This window comes from Acinonyx jubatus, chromosome D4 (genome assembly GCF_027475565.1).
Source record: "Acinonyx jubatus isolate Ajub_Pintada_27869175 chromosome D4, VMU_Ajub_asm_v1.0, whole genome shotgun sequence".
Taxonomy (NCBI): domain Eukaryota; kingdom Metazoa; phylum Chordata; class Mammalia; order Carnivora; family Felidae; genus Acinonyx; species Acinonyx jubatus.
In genome coordinates, this window is record NC_069391.1 from 90,088,769 (window position 1) to 90,102,332 (window position 13,564).

The 13,564-nt window shown below is 62.0% G+C and overlaps 2 protein-coding genes across 7 annotated transcripts in view; one reads left to right on the forward strand and one right to left on the reverse strand.

Moving 5' to 3' along the window:
• SEMA4D (semaphorin 4D) overlaps positions 1-2,057 on the forward strand; it is a 92,267-nt gene extending 90,210 nt beyond the window's left edge. The window contains exons 17-18 of the mRNA XM_053205365.1: positions 1,192-1,289; positions 1,852-2,057. Coding sequence (XP_053061340.1) covers positions 1,192-1,289; positions 1,852-1,878 — 125 coding nt within the window. The 3' untranslated portion in view covers positions 1,879-2,057. The remainder of the gene's footprint in view (positions 1-1,191; positions 1,290-1,851) is intronic.
• A 1,993-nt stretch (positions 2,058-4,050) lies between these two features.
• SECISBP2 (SECIS binding protein 2) overlaps positions 4,051-13,564 on the reverse strand; it is a 40,456-nt gene continuing 30,942 nt past the window's right edge. For all 6 annotated transcript variants that reach the window (XM_027041211.2, XM_053205366.1, XM_027041210.2 and 3 more), the window contains 7 exons: positions 12,450-12,613; positions 11,847-11,982; positions 10,445-10,595; positions 9,764-9,984; positions 5,657-5,811; positions 5,241-5,412; positions 4,051-4,898 (listed from right to left, as the gene is read on the reverse strand). In XM_027041211.2, coding sequence (XP_026897012.1) covers positions 4,795-4,898; positions 5,241-5,412; positions 5,657-5,811; positions 9,764-9,984; positions 10,445-10,595; positions 11,847-11,982; positions 12,450-12,613 — 1,103 coding nt within the window. In that variant the 3' untranslated portion in view covers positions 4,051-4,794. The remainder of the gene's footprint in view (positions 4,899-5,240; positions 5,413-5,656; positions 5,812-9,763; positions 9,985-10,444; positions 10,596-11,846; positions 11,983-12,449; positions 12,614-13,564) is intronic.

A 13,564-nucleotide genomic window follows, 5' to 3' on the forward strand; every position in this document is an offset into this window, starting at 1 on the left:
TCTACTTCCTGTGCTCGTTCTGGACCCGTTTCCCGAGCCGTTGGCCGCCTGTGAGGCAGCGCATGTGCAAAGGGCCCGGCCCCCCACCCGAGCGTCTGGCCTCCCCGTTGCTGGCCTGGGGTCCCGCTTTCTCAGGTCTGCTCAGTTTCCACGGGTGCCTCTGCTTTGCAGATTCCAGGTTTTTGGCGTTTCCTCTTCTGTCCGCTTGCGAGAGTTTACGTTTAGGGCCCTGCTGAAAAGGTCCCTGTCCTTCCAGTACAGGACTGGGGAGAGAAAGAGGTAATTGCAAAGCTCTCCCGGCGGGAATCCCTGTTCTTCCCCTTTCTGGAAAGTGTCCTGCCTGCCTGCGTCAGGTAAACCGAATCTTCACGTAAACACGGGGGCAGCACTGTCCGCAAAGAGCGGAGCGGAAACACAGAAACCACCATGCTCACCTGTCAACCCCGGCTGTCTGGGAGGCAGGCTCTGGTCCTCGGTTCACAGACGGTGACCCGACCTTGATCTCGGGTGGCAGGCTAGGACATGAGCACAGTTGGGACATCTCGGGACGTGCCTGCCTGCCCACCCAGCCTGTCGTGTCTACTGACGGGGGTACCAGGGCAGGGGTGTTAGGAACGCAGGGACTCTCTCAGGACGGGAGTCCCTGCAGGGTCCCTTGGGGTTAAGGACCCCTGAAGGTGCCTCTGGAGCCCAGGCCCCGGCCCAGTCCTGCTCAAGGAGTAAGTTCCGCTTTACGTCTCATAGGCTCAGGTCCCTGACACTCACTTCTGAAACGAGCAACACGGGCCACGGGCAGAGCAGGGACATGGTGCGTTTCTGTTTCCAAACAACCACAGCTGTCTGGCCTGTGCCACCCTCACAGCCCCACAGATCAAGCTCCCGCGGCCTCCTGGGGGAGGTCCCTGCATCACCCCAAAATGTGGAGGGAGAGCGCCTTTCCTGCCTGGACAGGACTCACGCAGGATGAGGACGGGGCCGGCGTGACCCTGGGGCTGGTGGCCTGGGGAAGGGCAGGAGGGGGCTGCTGACCGTGGAAGTCCCCACAGCCAGGAGGCAAGGCCAGAGGAGTGAGCGCCTCACCCGCTACCGAACCAGAGACCCGGCTCTCAGAATGGCCTCGGCGGCCTGCACGCACCCGCCGTGCCTCAAAGGCCTGCAAGGCTGACAGCCGGCGCCCCACTTGTCTTGCAGAGGCGACCCACCAGGAGCAGTGGACCAGAGAGCTGGCCGCCTGGAAGGCTGTGGCTGGGGAGCACGACCGCATGATGCACAGCTGGAGGAAGGCGTGGGTGTGTGGCCGGGCCCAGGGTGGGCAGGGGCTGGCGGGGTGGGTCCTGCTGGGCCCCCGCGTGTGTGCTCTTGGCCCACAGTCACTCTGCTCTCTGTAGCCTGCAGCCTCTGGGCTCCAGGCAGATCCCTGGGGAGGGTCAGCATGGCGGGGGGGAGGGGAGGGGAACAGATGCAGGGGAGGGCCCGCTGGCCGCACCCCCTCTTGGTGGGGGGACTGCGGTCCCAGCAGTGAGGAGATAGGACAGGTGTCCCCAGCTCCCGAGTCGCTAATGCAGCCGGGAGGGCAGCTACAAGGCCAGAGATTTACCGGAGGAGACACCCTGTGGCTCGAACACAGGCCTTCAGACGTGAGCTCTCTCCTTGCTGCCAACACAGGCTGAGCGTTTGTGAGTCCTGCAAACTTAGCCCGCATGGGCCCCCTTCCTTAAAAGCCCTCCTAGACCCAAAGGAGGTACACGTGGGCCGCGACACTTGAGGCCTCCTCCCATGTCTACGACAGCGGGGGGAGCGGGAAGGGCACGTGTTCTGCCAGGAACTCACAGTTCTGCACTGTTCTTTCAGGAAAGCTGTGACAAGGGCGCCCTTTAGGCCCCAGGACATGGTGCTGACTCCCAGCCGAGCCCGCGGCCACTGGAGAGACCCCAGGACAGTGGCTGCCACATTGCCTACTGAGATGTGACCACACCCCAGCTTCTGTGACAGAATCCAGAACCTGTGTTAAAAAGTTAGGTGCTTATGTGGGACAGAAGGGTCTGGCAGAAACAGGAAGCCACAGACAGACCTGGAATAGGTAGACGGTGGTGTGCGTGACGGGTCCTCTTCCAGAAACCCTGCTGTTGCGCTCCGCGGCCACTCCGCAGCGCCGGGGTGATTTCCTGGTTCAGCATGGGCAGGAGCCCCGCGGTAGCCCGGCTGCTGCTTGCCACCTTCCCACGGGGCTGCTGAACTGCCACATGGCAGGGACAGGGCGTCCAGGCCAGTGGCAGGAACTGGCCTCCAACCTCGGGTGACCACGAGGTCCGACCCAGGGACCACAGGGACTGAAGGCCTCGTGGGCTTCCTCCCCGGCTCCCTCACGGTCTCAGGGCACCGGGCCGCCTTAGAAAGTTCTGCGGGACCCGCGCTTGCAGGAGGCGCAGCAGCCGGCAGGTCGGTCCAGGTTCCTCCGAGTGGCGCCACCTGGCGGGTGCGTCCACATGGAGCCTAACGCCACACAGCCTGACCTCACGGACACCTCCCGCTTACGGAACGACGGCTTTTAACGGAATGCACGTACCAGAAAACCAAAGCCTCTGTTCAAAGCAGAGCTGTGGCTCCCCATGACCCAGCACACGGACACCGCCTCCGCTCGCGACCTCAGCCTGCGGCCAGACCCCTCGTTACGAAGCCACACACGTGTCCCGCCGGCTACGTGCGGGATCCGCCGCGAACGCGACTTCCCGAGGACGGCCGGCTGGGGCCAGATCCGCCCCGCTCACGCCACTACCCGTGGCGACAGCATTTGCCGTGGAAGGCCGCGGGCGCGCAGCGTGGGTTCCCGAGCAGGTGCGGCTCCGGCCGCCCGGGGAGGCCACGAGGGCTCTGAGCCCGTGTCTGCGAGGCTCGCCCACGTGCGCTGTAGCCCGAGCACTCTCGTGCCCAACAGAAAGCGGGACGCGGTCAGCCCCCGGGGAGGGCTCTGCTGGGAAACGTGGTTAGGAGGCATGTGCTTCTCTGCGCTGGTGAGAAAAATAAAACTAAACAGGACGAGGTGTGTGCGCTTCCTGCGGCACCGTCGGCACCGCGCGGGCCGCCGCGTCACCTGTGGCAGGAGCCTCTGCTGGGAAGGTGATGTGACCAGGCCAGCCCCAGCACTGAGTCACACGAGGAGCACCAGACCCCCTCCCCACGGGCCCAGGGCTGGGGCTCTGAACACAGGGCCAGCATCCCCTGCCGAAATTCTTCAGTTTAACGTTCTCCCTATAGGTTACCTCTGGAAACCTCTCTCTCCATAATCTGAGTTCCGTACCCATGACCGCAAACTTGGGACATGCTGACCGGGGACAGCAGGAAAAGCCCTGCCCATGCCACTGCTCCTGGCCCCCACGGGAGAACCCTGGGGACAGGACTGAGGGCCTGGGCAGTCTCACTGCACGTCTCCCCACTTAATTTTTTTAAGTTAGTTATCTACTTAAAGTTCATACATTTTGAGAGAATAAGACTGTGCAGAGGGAGAAGCAGAGAGAGAACATCCCAAGCAGGCTCCGTGCTGTCAGCACAGAGCCTGACACAGGGCTCAATCCCATGAACCAGGAGATCGTGACCTGAGCCCGGAGCCGAAATCCAGAGTGGTCGCTAAGCCGACCAAGCCCCCCGTTTAAACAGCTCAGGACGCAAACAGAGAAGCAGACGCACACTAGGAGCAGCCAGTGTCCAGAAGACAGGACAGCCTGGTGTCTGACACGTCCACACCACAGGCCACTTCTGTCGTCACTCACTCTGGCTCGCCACAAGCCACTCGCCTCTCGGGTACGGCACGTGACGTGACCGATCTCACCTAAAAGTGTTTGCAAAGCCAACGCGAGTCGTTGCTGAGCTGAGCACCAGTGAAGCCCCGCCTGTGCCGCTTGCTGTGTGACAGGAGAGGAGCAGGCCGGGCAGGGTCCGGCGGGCACACAAACCCCGCCCCGCTCGGGCCCCGGCCGTTCAAGCCACAGCGCCGAGGGGCGCGGGCCAGGCCGCGGGGGCCCCACGAGCCTGAGCCGGCCAGAGGTGCAGGGCTCTCAAATCATCGCTCTTTATTCCAAATAAATACGCCCTCCTACAGGAGAGCACGCGGGCAACATCCTGCTGGCCTCCCAGACAGAAACCACGGCCACAATATGTTCGTTTACGAGAGAAAGAAAGGATTTGTAGATTATCAAAACTGAAATTTAGGAACTTCAATATACATCACTTCTTTGAAAAATAAAGACAAAAAGGAATAATCCGTATCAAGAGGTCACAGATTAAAGAAGTAATTTTCCCTCTGAGGCTCATTTTAGCAAATCCTCCAAGTATCCCCACATCTTCCAGCCAGAAAGCCAGGTCCCCAGCAAGTAGCAAGTCCCCTGCCTCAAAAGCGGCCCCGCCCCGCCCGGCTACTGCTTTGCGGCCCTGCTGGGTCGGCAGCCAAGAGCAGCGGCCCGGCCGTGACCCCGCGGCTCCTTCCACAAACGAACGTGGCTCAGCTCTGCCACATCGGAGGAGGTTCCTTCACGGCAAAGAACTCCGAGCAGCACACACGTTCCAGTCCTTTCCAGACTCCGCGTGCTCAGAGACCCAAAGCCACGACTTCGGAATTTTTGGAAAGGTTCCCGCCAGCACACCCGAACGCCCGTCCCCGGGATGCACATCTCGGATTCGCCTCCCAATCGAACAGCCACACAGAATACACGAGGCCAAGAAGAACTGTGAAGAAGGCCCCAGAGTCTTCCACACCCCCCTTCCTCACCCCAAATACACAACACACCCCGAGGAGTCTTCCTATAAGTTCAGGTTCATCATTTGCGAGGTTGAAGCCTCCAGAGAGTCCTCCAGCTCCAGGGCACCCCGACTGTAGGCTTCTAGGTGTTCTCTCCAGATTTCCACTAGAAGGGAGACAGCGGCACAGCTAAGGGACAGGCTCCTCCGGGAGGCGTGCCGCCCGGGGCTCAGTCCCCACTCGGGCCTGGCACGGACTCCCCCAGCCGGCCATCAGCACACACTGGCCTCGGGACAGCGCTGTCCTCGCGGCCACACTCCACTCAGGTGCCGTCTGCCCCGAGGTCTGTGTGGGACCAGCTCTCTGGACACCAGGCGGGACCCGAGCCGGCCTTCAGCAGCGGGCCCTGCCGCAGGGTGGCCGTGCTGCTGTCCTGGGCGCTCCGCCCATTCCCACCTCCCCCCGCCACGTCCCCGCACATCTCTCCCCCTGGCCCCCCCGCACTCACTGTAGCGCGGCTCCTCTCTCCCGGCAGCAGGAGCAGGGGGGCCCTGCGGGGGCGGGCTGCCCGGGGCGGGGGGCCCAGGCTCCCCCGCCAGCTCCTGGCGTGCGTTCTCCAGCATGGTCTTGTACGCCTGCCGGGCGGCCATCGTCAGCTCCACCATCCTGTGGAACTGGTCCTGGGACGGAAGCGAGGGCACAGGTGACGCCCCCTCCCCACGGGGGGGGGGGGGGGGGGGGAACTAAGGGTCTCTGCCCATCGGGGACGGCGCCCTCCCTGGGGAAGCAGGGGGACGGCTGGCGGGGACGCTGGCCACGTGAGGCGTCTCTGAGCAGCGGCGAGCTCAGAGCCGATTCAGAATCGCCGCACGTGCCCTGTGGGCCCCGGGCTCGGGACTGCCCTGCCGGGGACGCCCGGCTCACCTGGGCCCCGTCGTAGCTGAAGATGCCCACCACGCTGACAGGGACGGCCTTGTTCAAACTGCGCCCCAGAGCCTTGCGGTTGAGAGCGAACACGAAAGGGATGTTCTGCTCGCAGGCGTAACCGATGATGGCGTGCAGGGTATCGTCCAGCCCGCCTGGTCAGGGACAACAACCGACGAGAAGCGCGTCACATGCAGCGTAGCAGTGACCCTGGTCGCAGAGGGCTTTTTTCTACAGACAGCAACACGGCCCAGCCGCTCTCTAGTCAAGCGGGGCCCGTGCCGCACGTCACTGCCAGGGCGTGGCCACCCTCGAGGCAGAGCGCGACTCTCCAAAAGAGGCACTCCCTCAACGTACTGGACCCAGTTCCCACATGGGCGGGGGCCACGCCACCAAGCAATTCTGAGACACCACTGGCTGTGCAAGAATTCCGCCCCTCCCTCCAGACACTCTTGCCTGGAGAGCGTGTCAGACCACACAGGGTGGGTCTGTCCCAGGAGACCCCCCTCCCCCGGGCCCCACCTCTGGTGCCCGCACACATTCCTGCGTTTCCCAAGCTCTGGACCAAGGGGCGACACACTGCGGGGCCCCACACCCTCTCCTTCCATTCTTCTAAGTTGCTAGAGGCTCACAGCGCTCACCCCAGAAAAGCCTTGCTCACGTTTGCCCAGTTTATTAAAGGACGTGACAAAGATCTCGAGTCGCCAGCGTGGGAAGAGACGCACGGGGAGGCCATGCCCACTCCGGGTGCGCCACTACCCCGGGGTCTCCTGTGCACCGACCGGGAAGCTCCCCTACCCCAGTCCGGGCGGGACTGTATGGAGGCTTCCAGACTAGTCATAGGATCCACTAAGTCGTGGGCTCCACCCCCAGCCCCTCCCTGGGGGCCAGGGGTAGGGGCCGACCGGGACCCAGGTTCCAACCCTCTCATTTCTCGGCTGGCTCTCTTGGCAACCAGCCCCAGCTTGGGCGGGGTCCAAAAATCACCTCATTAACGTAACAAAACACCTTTCTTGTGGTCCTGGGAAACTCCAAGGATGTGGGGAACTGTGAGCCAGAAACCACGGACAAAGGCCAAACAGGAAGGAGAAATCTATTCTGGTCACATGAACGAGCCAACTGCGCTTAGTGTTCACTCAACACTCACTGTGTCTCAGGCCACTGGTCACCTGTCCCCTGTGTATCAGCTCCCGTGTGCAAGGGACGGGCCGCACCCCACATACAGAGGTCACTGAGGGTCCTACACCAACGGGCGGGCCGCGGGCTCACCTCCCACCCTGCCTCCGAGCGAGGCACCAAGGACTCTGTGTGCAGGTGATGCGCCCGCCACCCCAAAACCTTTACTACAAGACAGTTGCACGTGGGTGTCTGTGCACAAGTCACACACACCTAACGAGTCCTCACGAAGGCCAGCAGTGCCAGCAAGGGTGGGTGTGGACAGCCACCAAAGACCACAGCAGGTAGGACCAGGTTTATCAAGATCTACAGAGCAGCTTCAAGGTGCTCCGGGAACAAAGATCACAAAGGGGCCTGTGCTCTGGGACACAGTGGTCCCGGGACCACACACCACTTCCGTGTTCACCTGAAACTTCTGAAATACTCTCACTACAGTTAGGATTTTTTTTTTTTTTTTTGGAGGAAAAATAACACGACAGAAATATGCAAGTGAGAAAAAGCCTTTTGAAAAAGGGAACTACTGTCAGGCTAGCCTCACCAGGTAGGAGAGCTTGCTGTAATAAGGTGGGTTCCAGAAGCGACCCGACTGTGTGGGACTGAGCGCTGTCGGGGGGAGCACTGTGAAGCAGAGGAAAGAGGACAACTGGGTCGGCCTCTGGAAAGACCCATCTGAAATGAAATATAGTCTACCTAAACACAAAAATGAAAACGTGGAAGAACTAAGAAAAATGATATAAAAACCTTTAATAACCTTGGAGTGCTGTGGTTGAGAAATGGCATAAAACCTAGAGCCAATTAAAAAAACAAGAATAAAAAACACCAACATGATAACAACACCCAGGATCCTCGCGTGGCCAAAACGATGTTTTGAAAACAGGCAAACCAGGAAAGTACAACTCTTACCCAAGAAGCTTTCCTATTATATAAAAAGGCACACGTCAGTATTAAAAAGATCAACATCCCCAAACACGAGTGGGTGAAGAACATGAGCCAACAGTTCCCAGGAAAGTGCAAAGCTGCCCCCCACCTACACAGAAGGTTCTGGGTGCAGGTGCGTAACCCACACGACCCCTAAATGCACCAACCCTTTCGTCCTCGAGATGTCCCCACCAGAAAGGACAGCATGCACAGCACATCCCTGTGCAGCACTAGAGACGTCCAGAAACCACCAGAACATCCCTAAGTCCCGTCCGAGCAACACAAGTGTGTGCAGAGTTACGAGCTGGCTCCCCAGACAGACCATCAAGCTAAAAACCAAGGTGCCAACAGGGCCAGGACCAAATCTCTCTCTCTCTCTCTCTCTCTCTCTCACACACACACACACACACACACACACGTGCGCGCGCGCGCGCAGACACCATCAAGGACACGTCAAATGTGGGAATGGTGGCTCCTCTGGGGGTCGGGAGGAATCTGGAGGGCTTACTCCTCAAAAGAAAGGAGCGCCAGCACCGGGCTTGCTGCGGGGTTCTGGCCCAGCTCCTCTGTGCACAGACAGACCCCCGTGTGGAGCACCTAATATCTGCCTGGGGAGAAAACGTTGCCCATGTCCCCCAGCACCTGGCCCCTAGTTACGTAGAACTATCTGATTTTCTTCCCAGAGAAACTTCTTGAAAGCATACGCCGCTGCACTGGGAACCGGGTCAATCTGCAACCAGTCTGATTAACATTTAAGCTCCACATCCCTCCATTCTGCCCAGACCCTGGCCCAGATGCATGCGGGGACCAGGGAAGCATGCTCTGGGGGCAGAACCATCCAAGGACTAGCACTTCTGGGCCGACAGGAGATGAGCGCACAGGAGGGGAGGCGGGTGTGCTCCTTAGCCACAACCACAGCAAGCTATTCCCCACTTACTGCTAGAAACTGCGGGAGCCCCCTCTGGCCCGTGTCCCCCACCCCCAGGGCTGACCACAAATGCCGGGGCCCCCCTTTGCCCTGTGTCCCCCACCCCCAGAGCTGACCACAAATGCCGGGGCCCCTCTGGTCCATGTCCCCCACCCCCAGAGCTGACCACAAATGCCGGGGCCCCCCCTCTGGCCTGTGTCCCCCACCCCCAGAGCTGACCACAAATGCCGGGGCCCCTCTGGTCCATGTCCCCCACCCCCAGAGCTGACCACAAATGCAGGGGCCCTCTGGTCCGTGTCCCTGTCCCCCACACCCGGCGTTGACCACAAATGCTATGTGAGCAGCGACACCATGGCCACTGTCCCTTCAAAGGGCTACTGCTTCTCAGGGGACCCATGGCCAGAGCCACAACTTGGGTTTCCGGAGGGCTCCCCACATACCGCCGTGAGAGGGGCTATGGGGCGGGCACGAGGGGGCTCATGCTGAACACCACCTCCCTCTGTGAGTCAGGCTGGGCACAGGGTGTCCACAACCAGCCGCCCATAAATCCCCTGGGAGGGACACCCCTGGGTGCGGATGGTGAATGGGCTCCCCGGGTGGACCACACCCCACGCGTGCGTTCCATGTGACTCCCCGGGAGAGACTCTGGCACGGTCCGCTGCTCCCAGCCCTCAGTGTCCACGAGAGCGGAGAGCCCCCCCCCCCCCCAGGTGTGACCTCCCAGGGCTCAGACGAGACAACCGAGACGAACAGAACGCTCAGACAGCTGCCACTTAAAACTCAAGTTCAGAATCGGCAGATGAAAGGCCCCTTGAGCAGATGCGGCACTCGCACACAGTCCCAGGCCGCCTTACCAAGCTGTCCCTGTAAAACGACCGCACGCCGCCGGCTCCCTTTTCCTCGGACGCACTGACGAGACGTAGTAAGTTCCTTTGGCCTCAAAGCAAAGAGGCCGCAGCCTCGGCGGGAACACAGAGCGGGGCCCTGGGTGGGCAGGTGGCCCCCTGGAAACCGCCCCCGATCACAGGCGGGGAGAAGCCACCCCGGCTGCGGCCGTGCAGGGACGACACGGCCCAGCTCGTTACCTTTCGACTGAATCTTCTCACAGTTGGGGGAGATGATGATGCACTTCAGCTTCCTGAGCTTCAGGTGCTTGAGCACCTCCCTCAGCCCCAGCACCAGCCGGCGCTTGGTCTTGGCCTTGACCGGATCCTTCTGGTACATCCGGTCTTGGAAGCGCACCAGCTCTCTGAGCAGGTCCGTGACGCAGGCGTCCACCTCCTTGCTCAGCATCTGGCTGCAGTAACTGAAAGAAAGGGGCCGAGGCAGCTGCGGCAACCGCACAGCCCTCCGGGGGCCAAAGACCCGGGGCTCCCGGCCCACTGGGTTTCATGTCCTCCCTGAGCCCCGACCACAAGGGACAGAGCCACTGAGCCCCACGGCACTGCTGCCCCACGGCAGCTGCTGCTCACAAAACCCACACCCCGAGTGTGGACTGTGCCCTGGAAGGAGGCGAGCTCCCGAGAAAGCAGAGCACGAGACGGAGCCGGCCGCGCCCCGCTCATCCCCCCCGCAACGCCAACCTCGACTGCGAGCGCCTCTGCCTTCACACCAGCAGGACAAACACCCCGCAGGTCAGGTGGCCGGACGTGGGGTCAGGACCAGGACGGAAACCGGGCCTGGCCCCACGGCCGGGGCACGTCACGACAGGAGGGCCCGGCGCTCAACGCCAGAGCAAGCACCGCCCGCCCCGGACGGTCACTCACTCCCGGAATCTCCGGCTGTGGATCCTGGGGCAGCCAGCGCCGTCGGGGACCAGGCAGAGGCCGTCCGCCTCCTTCTGGGGCTCGGTTCCCGGCGGCTCTTCTGACTTGCGTTGCCCCGTGGGAGTGGGGGCCGCCGACTCCTCCGTCCCCTCTGCGACGCCACAGAGAAAGAGGCCGTGGCACGCACCTGCGGGCTGGGGTCTCCAGAGCAGCCCCGTCACCACACCACCGCTGGACGCCGCAGCGGGCGGGCCGGTGACGAGACGCGTGCTGACGGCTTGGGAGAAACAGAAGGACCACCTCCCGCTCTGCTCCCTCCCCAACCCGACTTAGCCACTGACGATCGCTGGAGGGACACTCCTACAATTTACCATTTTAGCCGTCCCGAAACGGGCAGTTCAGTTGCCAGGTTTAATTTTGAAATTTAACCTGAAGTTCGTAGCACCCAGTTTTAAATTACACAGTTCTTGACGCTTCGTACATAACGGTTCAGACCGCTTCTTCAGCAAATGACCCTTTGGTGAGATCCAAACTCAAACATCCCAACTACGAGCTTCAAGCTTATGGTCCCCCCGTGACTTCTGGAGACTTCCAAGTACACGGGAGGGGACACGTCACCAGAGGAGTCTGCCCACCAGAACAGCACATGTGACGGACGACGTCTGGGGGGCGGACCCGGAAAAGCCCCGGGAAGCCCGCCTGGCAGAAGGCGTCTAAGGGTGGAGGGCAGTGGACCCCCAAGCCCAGAGCCCCTCCGGGCACATGCCGACAGGAGGGGGTGCCCACGTCCTACACACACACACACGCACACGCACACACATACACATACACATTGCCGGTGCCCCTGCTTCTGGTGACCCCAGAGCGGACACTCGTGGACGCCCACCTGCCATGTGGCCTGTGAACACACCCCAGTGCCACGCGGCAGGGGACTACCGCCACAGGCCACACACACGCCGCGGGCTGGAGGGGCACAGGTGGCAGGATTCCCCTGGAACAAAGTCTGGGCGAGGCCCCGGGCCAAGGGCACGGGGGCTGCTGTGCTTCTGAGCCGGGCCCCAAGCTCGCTCTGTGGGAAGTCCGCGAAGCGCAGGCTCACGCTCCGTGTCCTGCTCTGAGCGCGTAGCTCAGTAGAAGCTCCCGAGCGTGTTCTCCGCACGGCACCACGACCCACGCTGCCGGGGGAACTGCCCTGCACTTACTGGCGGTCACCGTCACGGCCACCTCAGGTCGCGGGAACCGTTCGAGGACTCACGGACTGCCCTGGGGGCCTCGCCCCGCTGTCCCCGGAGCCCGGAGCGCAGGCGCCGGGAGATGTGTCCGCCCACGGGGGCTCCGACAACGACCCGCCTTCACGACCGGGCTCCCGATGGCCCCGCGGGGCAGCCAACGCGCTCCGTACCTGAGGGCTCGGCTTGTTCCAGGGCCTCGTCGCCACCACTCTCTCCGTCCAGCGCGGCGTCACTGGCAGGAGCCGGGCTCACGGCGTTTTCTTGGAGACGCTGCTGCTTTCTCTCCTGCCGTTCTTTCAAAATAATCTTTAAAATTAAAGAAGCGATTAAAACACCTACACGCTTGTCCTCTTAAATGAAAAGCTCTCCTGCAAACCACGCCACCCGAGGTCAGCTCACGGACACCGCGCCTCCCCGGGGCCTGCAGAGCCGGGCACGCTGGACCCGGGCCACCCTCCGCCGGCCGCAACAGCCCCAACGGGACCCGTATCCGTGGAATCTGAACGGCAGGCAGATGACCCCGGGTGGGGTGAGAAGGAGGACGTCACAGCCAAGCACTCCCCGCCTGCAGCAGCAGGGGCGCCCTGCCGCGTCCCCGCTGCCCTGTCACCCGGGGGGGGACCGCTCTTCAGAGAACCACACACGCCTCTTCATAGGGCACACGCAAGGGGAGTGCACATCCACACGCAAAACGCTAGGGGCCGGAAGACGTAACGCACACCCAGGAGAGTCCTAGGTTTTCCCGCGCCCGGTTCCAAATGGCCACCCTGTACCTTCTTCAATGACGTCGGCTTCTTGGCCTTGGGGACCTCCCTCTGCTTCCCCTTCTTCATCAGCGGGGCGCTGGAGTCCAAGGGGTTGTGTGGGGTCTTCACCTGGCTGAAGTGGCCCTTCTTCCCTGACGCGGGGTCTCTGGAGAGAACCGGCACCGCCCCAACTGCCGCACGGAGGGGACACACTCATCAGGCCGCCGCCACACTGCCGTCCGCCCGTGACCTCCCTCGTCCTCATCAAGCGGATGCTCGCACAACCCTGTCACGGGCAACGGCTCTCAGGGGAGTTTAGTGTCTTCTGGGGGAGATCCAAAAGAGCCATCGACTGATGTGGGGAGAAGGGTCGTCCTATACCCGTGACGGCACCTGCACGCTGCCCGGGAGAGGGCACACTGGGGGCAGGGGGGGGGGGGCGGGGTGGGCCCCCGGCCCCCACCCCGCCCTCCCGACACCAGGTATTGCCAGACAGCGCGTACTCACGACGGCTCTCCCAAGGAGTACCTCCCCATTTCCAGCTGACCCTGCCTCTGCAGAAGGGGCCATGCGTTTCCACACATCCCTCCTCCCTCCCTAGCTTATAAGATTCTAGGAATTCTTCTAGCGGATTCTCGAGTTTTCCAGACGTAAATACACTCTCCTCGATCAGCTCCTGTGCAGCTGGTGACATCAGCCCACCATCCACACAAGATCACAGTTGTGCCTTGCCGTGTCCACTGCGCTTTCCCATCCTGCTCCCCTTCCCAGCTCGTTCTGGCTGCGAGGAAACCCTCTCTTCCCTTTCTCTGGGACCATTTCCACACACACACCCCAGAAAAGAGAACGGGACAACACCCCCCACGTCCCCACCATCCAGCGTCAAGGACCCCACTATCTCCCTGCCCTCCTCGGGTCTGGAATACAGAGGTTACTGGCGTCTTCCCTGGCGGCACGCCGGGTGCCCTGCTTCGGCACACAACGGGTCTGCACTCCGGCTCCAAGCCACCGCCAGCCCCGTGCAGCTGCTGGGATCTCCGAAGCTGTGCTCCCACGGTCGGTTTGAGACGTACATGCGACGAGCCGTTCTTGAACCAACCCCTACCCCCCCCCCACCCCCCCCTCCCCCACCCCGTGCTGAC